The following is a 14,734-nucleotide window of genomic DNA, read 5'->3' as shown; positions in this document are numbered from 1 at the left end:
TCCTCAGAATTAACTATTATATTGACTGATACCCCTCTAGTTTAGTTTGTTTCACTTTTGAATTTTATATATGGAGTCCCATCTTTTTTGAAAAACCTTTATGCCGTTTATAAGATTCACTCATGTTATTGCATGCATTTCCATAACTGAATTGCTTTATAGCAGTGCACGGAATAGGTGCACCAGTGTATCTGTTCTGTTGATGGACATTTGGCTCGTTCTCTGTTTTTGGCTATTGCGAATAAAGCCACTGTAAACGTCCTCATTCAGATCCCTCAGGGTACATGTTCACACATTTCCTTGGATATATTCCCAGGAGTGGAATTTCTGGGCCAGAGAGATGAGCATATCAGCCGGAGGGGATTGTGCAAAACAGGTGGTTCATTTACAGTCTCTACAACTGGCCAGAGTAGTTCCCGTCGCACCTTACCCTCTCTACCACTTGGCTGTGTGTCTTTCTAACACTAGCCATTCTGGTGACTGTAATGGTGGCTTGTGGTAATGAGATTAGGCACTTTGTAATACGTTTATTGGCCATCTGTGGGGTTTTCTTTTTGTGAAGCCTCTTGCCCAGTTTTTGTAACATTGTCCGTCTTTTTCTTACTGACTTGAGGAGTTCTTTGTGTATTATGGATAGAAACCCTTGTGAGATAGATGTGCTACTGATACCTTCTTTCATTCCATATCTTGCTACTTTACTCCCTTAATGGAGGACTTTTAAGAAAAGAAGTTCATAATTTTAAGGTAGTTTAATTTTTGTCTTTTTCCTTTTTAAGAAGTTTTTATCTTTCCTCTACTTTAGGGCCCTACTGTTATTTTAAAAACTGTATTGTTTTGCCTATCACATTTGGTGGGTATGGCATGAGGTACGATTTGATTTTATTTTCACATGGAAGGGTCCCAGAACCACAGGGATTATCCTGATCACTAGAGAGTCAGAACCAGCCCTCAAGAATGTCTTTTCCTTCAATAAATGCCTGGCTCTTCTCGACCTCTGCTTGTGTACATGAATCTTAGAATCCACTCATTCAGTTCTACAAGGAAAAGCAACAACAAAAATGTTGGGATTTTGATTGGTTTGGCATTAAAATGTTAATTGACATCTATATAAAACAGTCTTCCAATATGGGCATGTTCTGTTTTTTTTTAGGTGTTACTTAAAATCGAATAAAAATATTTTAGGATTTTTTCTTTAGAGAGGTCTTATATTTTATTAGATTTATTCCCAGATATTTGATGGTTTTATTATTTATTTATTAAAACATTTTTAAATGTTTGCTTATTGTTGAGAGAAACAGAGCATGAGTGGAGGAGGGGCAGAGAGTGAAGGAGTCACAGAGTCTGAAGCAGGCTCCAGGCTCCGAGCTGTCAACAGAGCCTGACGTGGGGCTCAAAACCACAGACTGCGAGATCATGACCTGAGCCAAAGTCAGACGGACGCCCAACCGACTGAGCCACCCAGGTGCCTCAATGCCCAGTTATTTGATGGTTTTAGATATAAATGGTCTCTTATAAGATATTTCATTTTGTTTATTGTGGATAGATAGGGATGCAGTTGGTTTTTGTATTTGACCTCTCATCTGTCAACTTTGCTAAAGTCACTGATTCTGTTTATTTACAGCTTTTGGGTTTTCGTTTATTATGTAATCATATTGTCTATGAATTTGATTTTTTTTGCTTCCCAATCCTTATACCTTTTACTTATTTCATTTTGCTTAATTGAATATAGTTAATTTGTGACCGTGGGAATTCTAGTCTAAAGAGAAACCATTTTACCACTAAGTAAGTTGTTGGTTGTAGGTTGTTGGGAGGCTTTGTTTGATTTATTTTTTAAATAAAATAACTTAGCAAATTAAGGAAGTTCCATTTTATTCCTAATTTGTTTTTATTATCAGGAGGGGCACCTGGGTGTCTCAGTCAGTTAAGTGTCTGACTTCAATTCAGGTCATGATCTCACGGTTGGTGGCTTCAAGCCCTGCAACCTATACGCACAGAGCCTGCTTTGGATTCTGTCTCCTTCCCTCTCTACCCCTCTACCACTCAGGCTCTTTCACTCTCTCTCAAAAATAATAAGCATTAAAAAAAAAGTTTTTAATCAGGAGTGGATATTGACTTTATCATTGTTTTTTCTGTTTCTATTGAGATGATCATAGGACTTTTCTATTGTCTGTTAATGTGGTTAACTGTATAATTTATGGTGATTTATTATTTTTATATGATATTTGGTTTGCCAGTATTTTATTTAGGGTTTTTTAGTGAATTTTGCAATGTCTTTGTTAAGCCTTGGTATCAAGGGTATGCCTGCTTCAAAAAACATTTGAAGACTGCTCATTTTCTGGTTCTCTGGAAGAGGTGAACTAAGACTTGCATTATTTTTTCCTTAAATATTTTGTAGAACCACAGATGAAACCATCTGGGCCCACAATTATCTGCAGACAAACTTTAAATTATGATCTTGATTTCATATTCTCGTTTGGTCAGGTTTGGTAACTTGTATTTTTCTAGAAATTTGTTTCATCTAAAATTTTCAAATTTTGGGGCACCTGAGTGGCTCAGTCGCTTAAGCATCTGACTCTTGGTTTTGGCTCAGGTCATGATCTGACAGTTTGTGAGTTTGGGCCCTGCCTGCATCCAGCTTCACGTTGACAGTATAGAGTCTGCTTGGGATTCTCTCTCTCCCTCTCTCTGTCCCTCCTGTGCTTGTGTGCACATACACTCTCTCTCTCAAAATAAAGAAGCTTTTTAAAAAAAATTTTTAAATTTCAGGTTTTTAAAATAATATTCTTTTATCTTTTAAAGAATGCTCTTTTATTCCTGATGTGTGGTGTCTGTTTTCTATCTCAGTCCATCCCATGAAGAGTGTCATTTTTGTTTTATACAAATTAACTTATCTGTTAGTGTCCTGTATGATTGTTTCTTATTTCAATAATTTCTGCTTTAACTTCCTTTCTTCTTTCTTTGGATAATTTGTTCTTTTTATAACTTCTGATATGAATGCTTACCTAATTAAGGTTTAGATTTTTTTTCTAAAATATGTATTCAACACTGTATATTTTCTTGTAAACATGGCTTTAGCTACATTCCGCAAGCTCTATTTTCAATACCATTCAACTAAAATATATGCTTATTACTATCAAGATTTCTCCTTTCACCCATGGAAGTATTTAGAAGGGAATTAATTACCAAACACACAGATTCTCATTATCTTTTTTCTATTGATTACTAGCAACATTGCATTATGGTCAGAGAACATAGTCTATATGGTCCTTTGAAACTTGTTGAGATTGGCTTTCGATCCTTTTCAGTGTATTGTGATTTGCTTTATAGATCAATTTATTTGAAAAATGGTTCTGTGCATATGTGAAAAAAGTGTCTTTTCAAATTGCCGGGTTCAGTGTTTTATATCTTCCTATTAGGTCAGATTTATTGCGTCATTCAGATCTTTCATAACCTTACTTTACTATCTGCTTCCATAAGAAGGATGTTTTGAAATTTTACATAATGAATATGGATTTTTCTGTTATTTATGTCTTTGTATTTAATGTATGGTCTGGTTTCTTGTCCTTACGTTTGGTGGACTTACACTTGGATTTAAAACTGTTAATTTTTACCACCTGTCTTAGGTTTCTTTTTCTTTCCTCTCTTACAATCTTTTGGGTTATGTTTTTTTTTTGTCATTCCATTTCCTCACTCTGTTAACAGTTACAGAGTCTTTTGCTTTCGTCTTGTGGCTATCTTAACCTTTGCAGCAAGCAACTGACTTCGGAAAGACTAGCGTCTAGTGCCTTCAACTCTCTTTCTGGACAGCACAAAGTTCTTAGAGTACATTTTCCTCTCTTCCTGACTTACATCGTACTGCTATGTATTCTGCTGTTTTAAACTCCAGGAGACATTACTACCGTTTGATACAGTCGGCGTCCTTTTACCCACAGGTGTCTCTCTTATTCTCCATTCTGCCCTGCATCCCAGAGCTTGTGTTGGGGGTGATTCTGTTGTTGTCTGAGGAACGCCATGTAACGTTTCCTTTACATTGGTCTGCTGGTGATTCGTTCTTAGTGTTTGGTGATGTGTGTATCTGATTTTGTTCTTTTGGGAGTCATTCTTGAGTCTGTGGCTTGATGTCTTTCCCCAGTTTTGGAAAATATTTGGCCTCAATGTCTACAAATTTGATTTGTATCCATTTCTTTGTTATTTTCCAGTTCTACTTTTTCATGCTTCATTCTGGATATTTTGGGGGACATCTTCTAGTTTAGCAAGTCTCTTGAGGGTTTTTTTTTTTTAATTTTTTTTTCAACGTTTTTATTTATTTTTGGGACAGAGAGAGACAGAGCATGAACGGGGGAGGGGCAGAGAGAGAGGGAGACACAGAATGGGAGACAGGCTCCAGGCTCCGAGCCATCAGCCCAGAGCCTGACGCGGGGCTCGAACTCACGGACCGTGAGATCGTGACCTGGCTGAAGTCGGACGCTTAACCGACTGCGCCACCCAGGCGCCCCTTGAGTTTTTTCTCATCTGTTAAAATTATCTGTTGAACTTTTAATATTGATTTTTGTATTTTTTCAGTTCTAGAATTTACATATGGCTTACTTTTGTAGTCTCCAGCTCTCAAATTCTTGATTTTGTCTTTTATTTTTTGAGCAGAGTAGCATGTCTATCTGATTCCTGCAGTAGCCGGGAGTCCGTGTGCATCTCTGCTGGCCTGGGGTTTTTTGCAGGTTTTCACTCACGTTATCGTGAGTTGTGCCTAGATATTTTAACTTGTGTGTCGGTAACTGTATTTGACAATCATTTAGAAATAATGTAAGGCCTAAGATGGTGTTTTCTTCCAGGAAGGATCTTGGGTTTGCTTCTGCTGAGAGCCAGGGAAGCCCTAGCAAGTTGGGGTCGCCTGGCCCTAGTTTTGGTGACAGAGGTCTTTGAAGCAGGGCTGCAGGTCCCGGAGGGCTGCCAACCCGTGGCTTCCTTGGCCTGAAGGTGTGGCACTGGGTGCTAACAGAAGACGGGGTTTGTCATGGTCCCTGTCCTCAGAGCCCTGCGGGTTGATGAAAGTACCTCTTGGCCGACCCTCTGGAATTGTCAACCCTGTGTCAGGGCAAAAAGGACCCAGCTGTCTACCTTGTGCTGGTGCAGCTACTCTCCCTGGTTCCGTTCACGCTGCCTTTAAGCAGATGCTTTCAGTGTTTTTTCCAGCTTCCTCTGGCTGACCTCCGTGGTCGGGCTGGCCCTGTATTCCACAGTCTGGCGTTGTTCGAAGTGAGAGTCTGGCCCTTCCATTTTGTGTCTGATTATATGTGTTTTGTGCATCTGATGTATAAAGAACGTTTACTATAATTTGCATTTCCTTGATTAGTAGTGAGGTTGGGCATCTTTTCATGTATTTATTGACTATTTTCTTTCTTTTCTCTGTTTATTGGATCCACATCTTTGGGAAGTTTCCTTTTCTGTATGAATCTAGCACTTTGTACTTTGGTGTTGATCATCCGTGACCATGGCTGGTCTCTTTCACACTGGTGTTAGGACGGTGTCCTATGGACACCTTTCATCTTTGGGTATTCAAATCTACCAATCTTTTGTGGCTTGTCTTATGATGAGGACACAGATATTTTTTACATTAAAAAAAATGTTTATCCCTTTAATTCTTTTGGATTGAATCTTTTGTGTATTTTGTGAGATGCCTGATTTCTTAGCCAAATGAGCTGAGTGTAGAAGAGGTTTTGCAAGCCCAGAAGGAGCTGCCAGCAGGCCTGAGGTGCGCCGCTCGGTAGCGCACAGGGAAGGTGGGAACCCGATGTTTTCCAGGGCGGTCCTCCTAGTGTGGGATGCAGAGGGAAGCGCTACAGGGGAGGCGAGCCTGTCCTCTGTCAGCGCGTGATGTTGAGGCCTGTGACAACCTGGAAGGACCACTTCCTTTTTTGTAACTAGTTTACTTTTGTAAAAGTGAGAGAAATTCACAGTGTAACATGAAACTTCAAAGAAAGTGGGAAAACGCCCAGAGTCTACATGGGCCCAGTTCAGAGCCTCCCGGTGTGTCTGACATGCACTCGGGCTGACACAGGGGCTCACGCGTCAGGTCCCGCACGGCACGCCGTGTGGAGCTGGCAGGTCCGGTGGACGAGATTGCGGGCTGCTGGGGGCACGTGTTCAAGCCTGATGTTTAGAGCCACGATGCCATCGTGGGGGAGTTTCCTCGTCCGCAGGCTGGGACAGTGGCATGCCTGCTGTGGGTCACTCGCAGCCCAGCAGCCCTCCATCCCCAGCGTCATCCGCGGGGGACGTCTCCTCAGCGTCATCAGTGTGGTCCACGCTTGTGTTTCCGTGGCGGGTCCACGTGCCACCTGCAGAGCGGTGCCGGCGGGCAGGGCTGGCCGAGGATCCTCCCGGGCCTGGAGCTCACCTCTCCGTCCCCACAGGTGCAGCAGTACCGGGTGGCCATGACCGCAAAGGACTGCTCCGTCATGATCGCGCTGTCCCCCTGTCTGCAGGATGCCAGGTGAGCCGCCTGCTGCGCGTCCTGTGTGCGCGGGGTCCTGGCAGGGCCACGTTGGCTGACACACTCCTGTCCCCTAGTTGACACCTTAGTGACTCACCACGGCTGGCTGGCTCCTGCCTGTGCTCTAAGAGCTTGGGGCACAGCTGGGAAGACACTTAGAAAAGCTTAAAAAGACGGTCTTGTTAAAGATTATCATGAGTTCCTAAAGATACACTCCAAGGATTTAGAAGCAGCTTGGACCATGGTACACATTCCTTTCTCTCAAAGCCCCAGGTGCCCACTGAGGTCCCCCTAGGTCTCGTTCCTCGCCCTGACCAGCTCTTGATGTGCTGGCCTTCACGGCCCTTCCCGAGCCTGTAAGAACAGCGTGTCCCTGGACATTACTGTCCAGCACCCTCCCTTGCCTTTTTTTTTTTTTTTCTTTTGAATTCAGGATGAACCTGATAATCTTCTCTTGCTAATTAGATGGCATCTTCAGCATTGATCCTCCGATGCCAAACCCCACGGGGACACGGCGTTTGTGGAATGGCCCCACGTCCTTCTGACATGTGTTCTTGGGTCAAGATGACCTTATCGTTGGCCGCCAGCCACTCATTTTTCTGGTGCTGTTGAACTAAACATTCCCAGGGCTGCTGCTCCCTGGCAGGCACAGAACTGATAGGAAACACCGAGGGATGTCTGTAAGGCATAACTGAAAAACAACAAGGCTGTTCTGTTTAGTCGAGCACCCCTGTGACCCCTGGAGGAACTGCAGTGCCCATTCACTGGATGGAGCTGGTGGTGGTAGAGGACAGAACCATGTGGATGTCACTCACTGCCCTTCCTGACCGTGCAGGAGTGTGCAGGGTGGGCTGGCTGGCCTGGGCCCTGGCGCACTTCACCAGCTGCCTGATGGACACAGATGGGGCACGGTGCACGTCCCGGGAGCCCTGTGGCACAGCACAGAAGCATTTCGGCTTTGGGGCTGTGCCCGGTGCTCCTGGGAGTGTGCGGTGGGCACACAGACTTTGTGCAGGAGGTGCCTCTGGCTGTGCGCCCACCAGCCCGTGCACGGAGCGTTGCCCGTCTTCACGTGCATCACCTTGTCTGTCGGGTGCCGTGAGTGACCTGCTGGAGGCTGGAGACGCGCTGTCCCAGCCCTGCTGCCTAGAACTCAGGCCTCAGAAGCAAGACCTTGACTGCCCTTCGGGAGGGGGTAGCTGAGACCCCGGCAGCTGAGCCAGGGGGTCGATTTCCCTGGAAGAGTGTTTTGGTACAGGAGTTAAGTGGGAGTCTTGCCTTGATTAGTTTCATCCGATCGGGAGTGTGTCCATCGGTCTTCCCCTCTTGGGCAGGACCTTCTGAAATTTGTGTTATGTTTGGGATGATTTCAAATCTAGAAGAGTAGTTAAGTATCAGAGAAACTAGGACTCCTGAGTAGTTTTATGGGGCTAAACTGAGCTCATAGAATACATTTATCCAGTCATTTGGAGGCAAGACAATACCAAGCACTCAGAGCTGAGTGGGATGGGCACACAGCAATCTTAGTACAAAGTTCAGAATTAGCCTCAAAGTGTTTTGTTTTTTTTTTTTAAAGTTTATTTTGAGACAAAGTGTGTGCGAGCAGGGCAGGGGCAGAGAGAGAGGGAGACAGAATCTGAAGCAGGGTCCACGCTGTTAGCGCAGAGCATGACATGGGGGCTCTAACCCATGACCCGCGAGTTCATGACCTGAGACGAATGAAGGGAAGTCTGCTGTCAGCGTCTTCTCTGTCTGGTTGAGGAAAGGTCAGGTCTCCTTTCTGCTTTCCTTCAGGTTGGGAACACGTGGCTCCTTGTTAACCTTCCCTTTCCAGCATTCGGCTCCACCACCAGGGTTTGGGAACACCCATCCGCGGGCATACACGGAGTGCGTGGGGACGCCCGGAGCTGGGTGCGCGCTGTGAACAGCGTGAGGATTTGGGGTTCGTGGGTCCTAAAGCTGCTCTTTGACTTCCAGCTCTGAGCAGAGGCCTGTCGTCACTTCATCGAGATCCAGGTTTGCCTTCTCTGTGTCTGTGCTGGACCTCGACCTCAAGCCCTATGAGAGCATTCCACACCAGTATAAACTGGATGGGAAGATCGTCAACTACTACTCAAAGACTGTACATGCCAAAGACGCGGCCGTGATGTCAGCCAGGTTCAAGGAAAGTGAGGACTGCACGTTAGTTCTGCACAAGGTCTAACCGCCTCCTGTGGTGTCCCTGAAACTTGAACACAGAATGTGAAGGTCAAATGGTAGAGCTACTTTTTGTTGTGTTGGGTGACTTTTGGCTGTGAATGTTTTCGCTTTTTAACCCCTGTTCAGGTGGGGACTGCGTCTGGGTGACCCGGAATGCACGATCACCACCCACGCCGTCCAAGACGAGATGTGCTGGACGCGTGCCCCATTGCGTGCTGTGGCCCCACACCTTCCACCCGGGGTTCGCGTCTAACCTCTGGCATGAGAGCCTCAAGACCCGAGGTTTGGATCTCCTACCACCAGACTCTAACATAGAAAACTTGAATTGTCGCGTACGTCTTACAGTTTGGACTTGAAAGAAAACATGGATACTACTGGAACTTTCCCAGCTGAGTTACGTGGTCCCTTCTTCCGTGCGAGCCACCAGGTAGCACAGGCTTAGCGGGCTCCCTGCTGCAGAGTGGGGGTGGCTGGCATGGATGTGGGTCCTGGGCTGTGTGGACTCGGGGTCTCTGTGGAGGGGCCGCACACACTGCTCTGCACAGGGTCAGCGGGGAGCGCAGGACTCAGGTCGGGGGGTGGATACCACTCAAACGAGCGCTGGCCATTTTTAGCTAAACGATCTGATCTTAACCGTAGGGGACACCAGGCGTTCCTTCCCGCGGGCAGGTGCTGCTGTGGTGCTGGGAGCAGAGCTGCTGCCCGGGGCGGGTGTCCAGGCGGCCGTGCGCCGCGCATGCTGGGTGTTCGGGGCCCTTGCTCCCGTGAGACGAGCCCCTCCCGGCTGGCACCAAGAGGTTCTCATCAGGGTCGCCCCCTGCAGGTGTGCCCGGCTGCTATGAAAACTGTCAGGAATCTTGGCTTCAGTTTTTTATTCTCTGGTAGGTTGTACAGATTATTTATATCACTGTTTTGAGGGACTAATGAAGGCTTATTGTAACATAAGATTATCATAGCGAAACCATGGGATTGTATGAAAATGCTACGTGGAAAAAAAGAATATTTTGCTGATTGTAAACTTTCGTGGGGAATTTTGTGATAACTTGAGAATTACAGTTGTTTGAATCAAGCAAGCTCTTCTAGAATTTACTCAGCTTTGTCCTAACACTGACTTCCTCCACCCTCGGAGGTTGAAAAAGATACTCAAGGAACATGTGTCTCACTCTCGTGAGCATGTTGGGGGGCGAGGGTTGTGTGGAGGGAAGCATCCATGGTGGTGGTCTGGCCTGAGGTCTCATCACGGTGTGCAGAGGACCCTGGCTCTGCGAGGAGTGGGCCGGGCAGCCTCTGGGGCCAGTCCTGGCCAAGAGGGCCGGCATCTGCCAAGGGAAAGAGACGGATGAGGCCCTGCCAGGCGTCATCCACCTCACCGTCCAGTGCGGCCCCTCCCCTGACTTGGCTTCAAGCAGGGTCTCCACCGATTGGAACATCGTCAACGGCCCCCGAGGCCAGTGCCGCCCTGAGGCGGTGGGGGTGGGGGTGGGGGTCCTGTGTGGAGCCTCGTGTGAAAACACAGGATGAGATGAAAAGACATTTTGGAGGCTGACCACTTTGTACGTGTGAGTGCTGCTCTCCAGGCGGGAAGGCGAGGAGGGCGGTGCGTCACCCTGGGTGTCAGGTGGGGCCCTCGGGAGGGCAGGGGTTGGGCTGACCTCCCGGACGCCTCCACCCTCAGCCTTGGTGAGAGCAGGACCAGATGCTCTCTGAATCCGAAGAGGGACACTCACTCCTGCACGGTCTCAAAGGTTAAGCTTATTTTTTCAAGTACACTGTATGTGCTGGATCTTGTATGCAAATAGCCGTGTTTATTTTTCCCCGTCCCGACAGCGTGTTTATGATGGGCGTAACTGCACAGACCATGTGTCCTAAAGGCGTGGCTTCTGTGTGGGAAACAGCAACTGTTTACGTTCAATAAAATCACACACCTGCGTGTTTGCCAGGAACTAGTGGTTTTCCCCCACGCAGAGCGACGTAATCAGGCTCTCTAGGGCGGCTTCAATGCCCAGCACGCCCAGCAGGGCCCGGAAGCCGAGGGGGGCAGTTTCCAGGACTCGGTTCTTGTCCAGTTCCAGGGCTGCGAAGAGAACAGGCTGGCTGAGCAGCTTCATCCAGACGCACCCGCCTTCCCGACCGGGGGCACCGAACGGGGTGATGATGGTCGTGACTGTGCACAAGGCACCGACCTGCGTGGCACAGGTGGGGACAGAACAGAGGGCCTTGGGGGAACAGTCCCCCCTCACGTGTGCTTTTCGAGTGATTACCGATGAAAACATTGTTTTAACTGATACAAAAAACTTTTGATTCTGGCCATGTAAAGCCAGAGGACGTAAGCAGGAGACTGTTGGGCACAGTAAGTCACCAGAACACCACACGGGCCCTACCTTGCTGTGGCACTTTGGTGAGAAGATCCAGCTTCGGCAAAACCTTCCCTTCTTCATCTATTTGTATCCTCCAAACGATTACGAGCTCAAACCTGAAAGAGGTTAAGATCTGTCGCCAAGCGGTTCCCGAAACCTGGTGGGAAGCGTGAACGGCACGCGGCGCCTGCCACCCTCCCCGAGGATGTGACCCCAGACACGTCTGCCCGCGGAGACGTGTCCGACGTGCTCAGTGAAGAGGAACGTGTACCCCAGACCCAGCAAGGTGCTGTTGTGCACCCACGACGTGCTGGTGGCGTGGCCACGTGAGGGACCCACAGGCATCCCACAGGAACTAAAACCCACCTGTGCAGAACACAAACGGATAAAGTACTTTGAAACGTGTCAGCAGGGACGGACAGCTGACTCTACCCTAAGACCCGGGCATTTCACTTCCAGGTACAGAAGCCTGTGCACTCGAGTGTCTGGGGACACGAAAGGAGCATCAGACATAGTAGAAAAGGACGGGTCACCCAGATGCGCACAACCCAAAGAAGGCAGAAAGACAGCGTTCACCTAATGGAGCAGAACCACCGAAAAGGAATGAACTGCATGCAGCTACACGCATCACCAGAAGCCAATTTTGGAAAGGTCGAGGAGCCGCCAAGGCAAGTCTGAGAAACCTACGTAATTACATCATTTTAAGCTTGAAAACAAAACCCCTCGAGGCGCTCCTACACAGGCCGTGAAGGCACGTGGCGTGCAGGGGGCTTCCCGCATGCACACACAGGACCCAGAGGAGTCCTCCCTTCACCCAGCACCTGTGACCTCCCGGCCTCCCCTCCTGGTCCCCTGCCCCTGGCTGCACACCCAACATGACCCCACAGACATAGTGAGAGGTCTGTTATGCAGTTCACACTTGTTTCCTCTTATTTGTAATCCTCGCGTTTAACAGGAAGCAAGTGGCTGGGTACTGGGGAGGCTGGGCCTAGAGGGCGTCTGCACTTACCCGGGCTGGCGGGGGCTCTGGACCACCATGCAGCTGGAGGCGGCCCCCTCCGGGAGGCGCACAGCTTCTGAGTACTTCTCCTGCAGGACAGCAAGTGGTTAGAGAAGTCAGGTGACTGAACAGGAGCGAGGAGCCCGCGTAAAAGTCTTTAAAGTTGCAGGTGCACCATGACTAATCCAGCACGTGGCCTCACGATGCTATGGCCGAGAGACCAGGGGGCCGAAGGAGTCCACAAAACCCTGCAGCCCTGCTTTACACATGCGTCAGCGTGCAGATGGTTATGTCCTCCTCGTGCGGAACAGGAGCCCGTGACTGCTCTGGAACAGAGCACATGTGAGGAAGGACCAGGTGAGAGTGACCAGACGGAGCCATCACGTGCATGACCTGCCAAGCTGGACACCTTAACGCCAAGGACCCTGGGTTCCTCATCGTTGTTCTAACCGGTTCCTGGCTGCCTGAGGGGACACGTGCACCAGACCCTGAACCAAGATGAGACGAGACTCCCTCCTTTCCTTTTTGTGTCTCCCACATGCTCTGACTGTATGTATCTGCTCTGCTCTCGTCTCCTGCTGGCTGAAGTTTGAGTTCTGTCCATGTGCAGTCGGGAACCCTCTTGGCTGGTCCTCCGAGACCCCCTCTGGGTCCTCAGACCTGGCCTGTGGCATCATGGCCACCGTACTCCTGCCTTCTCTGCTCACTGGCGCCTATTCTAGATCTTTCCATTGCCACAAGGCCCCCATGTGCCTACACCATCAACCCCTCAGTGTTAGGATGGTGAACAGCTTCATCCCAGTTTCACGAGTTTGCCTGCTCTGGCTATGCTGCCTCCCTAGGCCCTCTGCTCAGGGGTGGCCCCTCCAGCTGTCCTGTTCTCTTGAACAGGGTAGCTTGAAAAGGCCAGCCAGCCATGCTCTGGGATGTCCCTCACAACTCAGCAAGGTGATGCCTGCCCTGACAATCCGTGTTGTGCCCTACAGCTTTAGTGTCTGGCTCTAAAAGCCCATCACATGGAGGCCCCTGCCATGGTGGATGCTCCTACTCCGTCCATCGTCAAGCTCACTGTTCAGTGCTCTTGCACATCCGTGTGCCCGGAGTCACGGGCAGACGGCTCCTGCATAGCATGGAGCCCTGGGCTTTCCCAGCGAGTTCGGTGTCGGTCTCCCCCAGGACCTGTGTCTGGCCGCTCTGGGTTCCGAGCTCTGAGAGGTCAGAAGGGAGCCCTGCCATGTCCCACACCAAGCCACCATGGCTAGCCCTGAGCCTCATGGGACACTTGGGGGCAGGGCTGGTGGTGTGGGTGGCAGAACCCGGGATTTCCGACGACAGGACTGTGCCAAGTCGGCTCCACAGAAGGAGGTCTTGTAGGGACAAAGACGTGGTACAGCTTCTCAAGGACCAGCCCCAATACCAGCGAGCCTGTTGCCAGTGAGTGAGGCCACTGCTCCCAGACCCGTGTGGGAAAGATGCCGACAGAGCAAGAACACGTCCAAACACCAAGCTGTTCTGACCAAATGCTGGGCTGGGCCTGGTTTAAGCTTACAGATAGTTTCTAATTTCAGTGAAACTGTGTTTCTGAGAAAGTGTATACCAAAGTGTTTTAAATGGAAAGTGCTGGTTGCTTTTTAAACCTCAAGCTCTTCTGAATTAATAACAGCTGTGGGAGGGGTGCTGAGGGGCACGTGAGCACGAGGCCGGGCCTGCTCCAGCGTGGGGCCCCCGGGGTGGCTGACCTCCCAACCTGGCCAGGCCTTCTCAAAAGCAAAAAGTTGACATGCTGACATTAGGAAGAGGCCAGGCGTTCAGATTTCTGGAGAGCTTCTGCTGGTTTTGAGGGGAGTTTCCTTGTACAAGAGGGAATAACGTGGCCCGTTTATCAGCTTCTTGCACTTGCCTGGTGACCTGAGACACTCTGGGCACGAGCACATGCAGGAGAGGAGACAGGGCGGGCGGCCCGGAGCGCAGAGCCTGCATGCATCCGCTGGTGCCCAGAGACCCGGGGGGCGGGCGGTGTCGCCGACAGGGGTGAAGACAGACAAGTCATGAAATGTGCCGAGCTCTAGATGTGAGTCGGCATATTTCAACAGTGTCTGGTGTCTGACTCGAGGTTTGTGCTTTCACGGTGTCTGGGAAGGCCGGGAACAGCTCTGCACATGTGGGGCCTGTCGGCCTTCACAAGCTCGTCCCAGGAGGGGGTTCAAAATGGTGTTTATTCAGCTGCTTGCCACATGCCTGGGGTTTGTGGTACAGAAACAGTGGCCAGGGGCGTGCTGGCAATTTGGTTCAGACCCTGTCACACCTGAGACTCACTTTGCTGTTGAAAAGGCTGCTGGTCCAAAGGGAACAGAATTTTTAACAGAGCTTCAGAGAAAACCAGCCTCTCATTACATGTCTGTGATGCCAGCCCAGCGCGGAAGGGGAATGACCAAGGCGCCCCTGCCTGCCTCCCAGTTACACGAATGGAAAACCTTGAGTTCTGAGTTTAAGTATACCTGAGGGTCCACGAATATGTTAGCTCTTCTTGACTTTAATATTTTCCCAAAGATCGTCTAGCTGATTCAGTTTTTTTTTAATTGATAACAAATTCACATAACATTTACTCCTTTAAAGTGTATATAATTCAGGGGCTTTTAGCATTTTAACAAGGTTTTACAACATAACTGCTAACTTCAGAACGTCTTC

At 49.0% G+C, this 14,734-nt stretch overlaps 2 protein-coding genes across 5 annotated transcripts in view; one reads left to right on the top strand and one right to left on the bottom strand.

Moving 5' to 3' along the window:
• IPPK (inositol-pentakisphosphate 2-kinase) overlaps positions 1-9,762 on the top strand; it is a 48,837-nt gene extending 39,075 nt beyond the window's left edge. Inside the window, exons 12-13 of the mRNA XM_043565779.1 lie at positions 6,411-6,490; positions 8,468-9,762. Of these exons, the coding sequence (XP_043421714.1) occupies positions 6,411-6,490; positions 8,468-8,693 (306 nt within the window). The 3' untranslated portion in view covers positions 8,694-9,762. The remainder of the gene's footprint in view (positions 1-6,410; positions 6,491-8,467) is intronic.
• Positions 7,895-14,734, bottom strand: part of LOC122474716 (centromere protein P) — a 231,176-nt gene continuing 224,336 nt past the window's right edge. For 2 of the 4 annotated variants that reach the window (XM_043565783.1, XM_043565788.1), the window contains 4 exons: positions 12,056-12,135; positions 11,071-11,162; positions 10,615-10,763; positions 7,895-8,717 (listed from right to left, as the gene is read on the bottom strand). In XM_043565783.1, coding sequence (XP_043421718.1) covers positions 10,633-10,763; positions 11,071-11,162; positions 12,056-12,135 — 303 coding nt within the window. In that variant the 3' untranslated portion in view covers positions 7,895-8,717; positions 10,615-10,632. Of the gene's footprint in view, positions 8,718-9,546; positions 10,009-10,614; positions 10,764-11,070; positions 11,163-12,055; positions 12,136-14,734 lie in introns of those variants that run through there. The other 2 variants (XM_043565784.1, XM_043565786.1) reach the window with 1 other exon arrangement.

Source organism: Prionailurus bengalensis, chromosome D4, assembly GCF_016509475.1.
Source record: "Prionailurus bengalensis isolate Pbe53 chromosome D4, Fcat_Pben_1.1_paternal_pri, whole genome shotgun sequence".
Classification (NCBI taxonomy): domain Eukaryota; kingdom Metazoa; phylum Chordata; class Mammalia; order Carnivora; family Felidae; genus Prionailurus; species Prionailurus bengalensis.
Note: the sequence above shows the minus strand (reverse complement) of the source record. Positions and strands in the feature narration are given on the sequence as shown.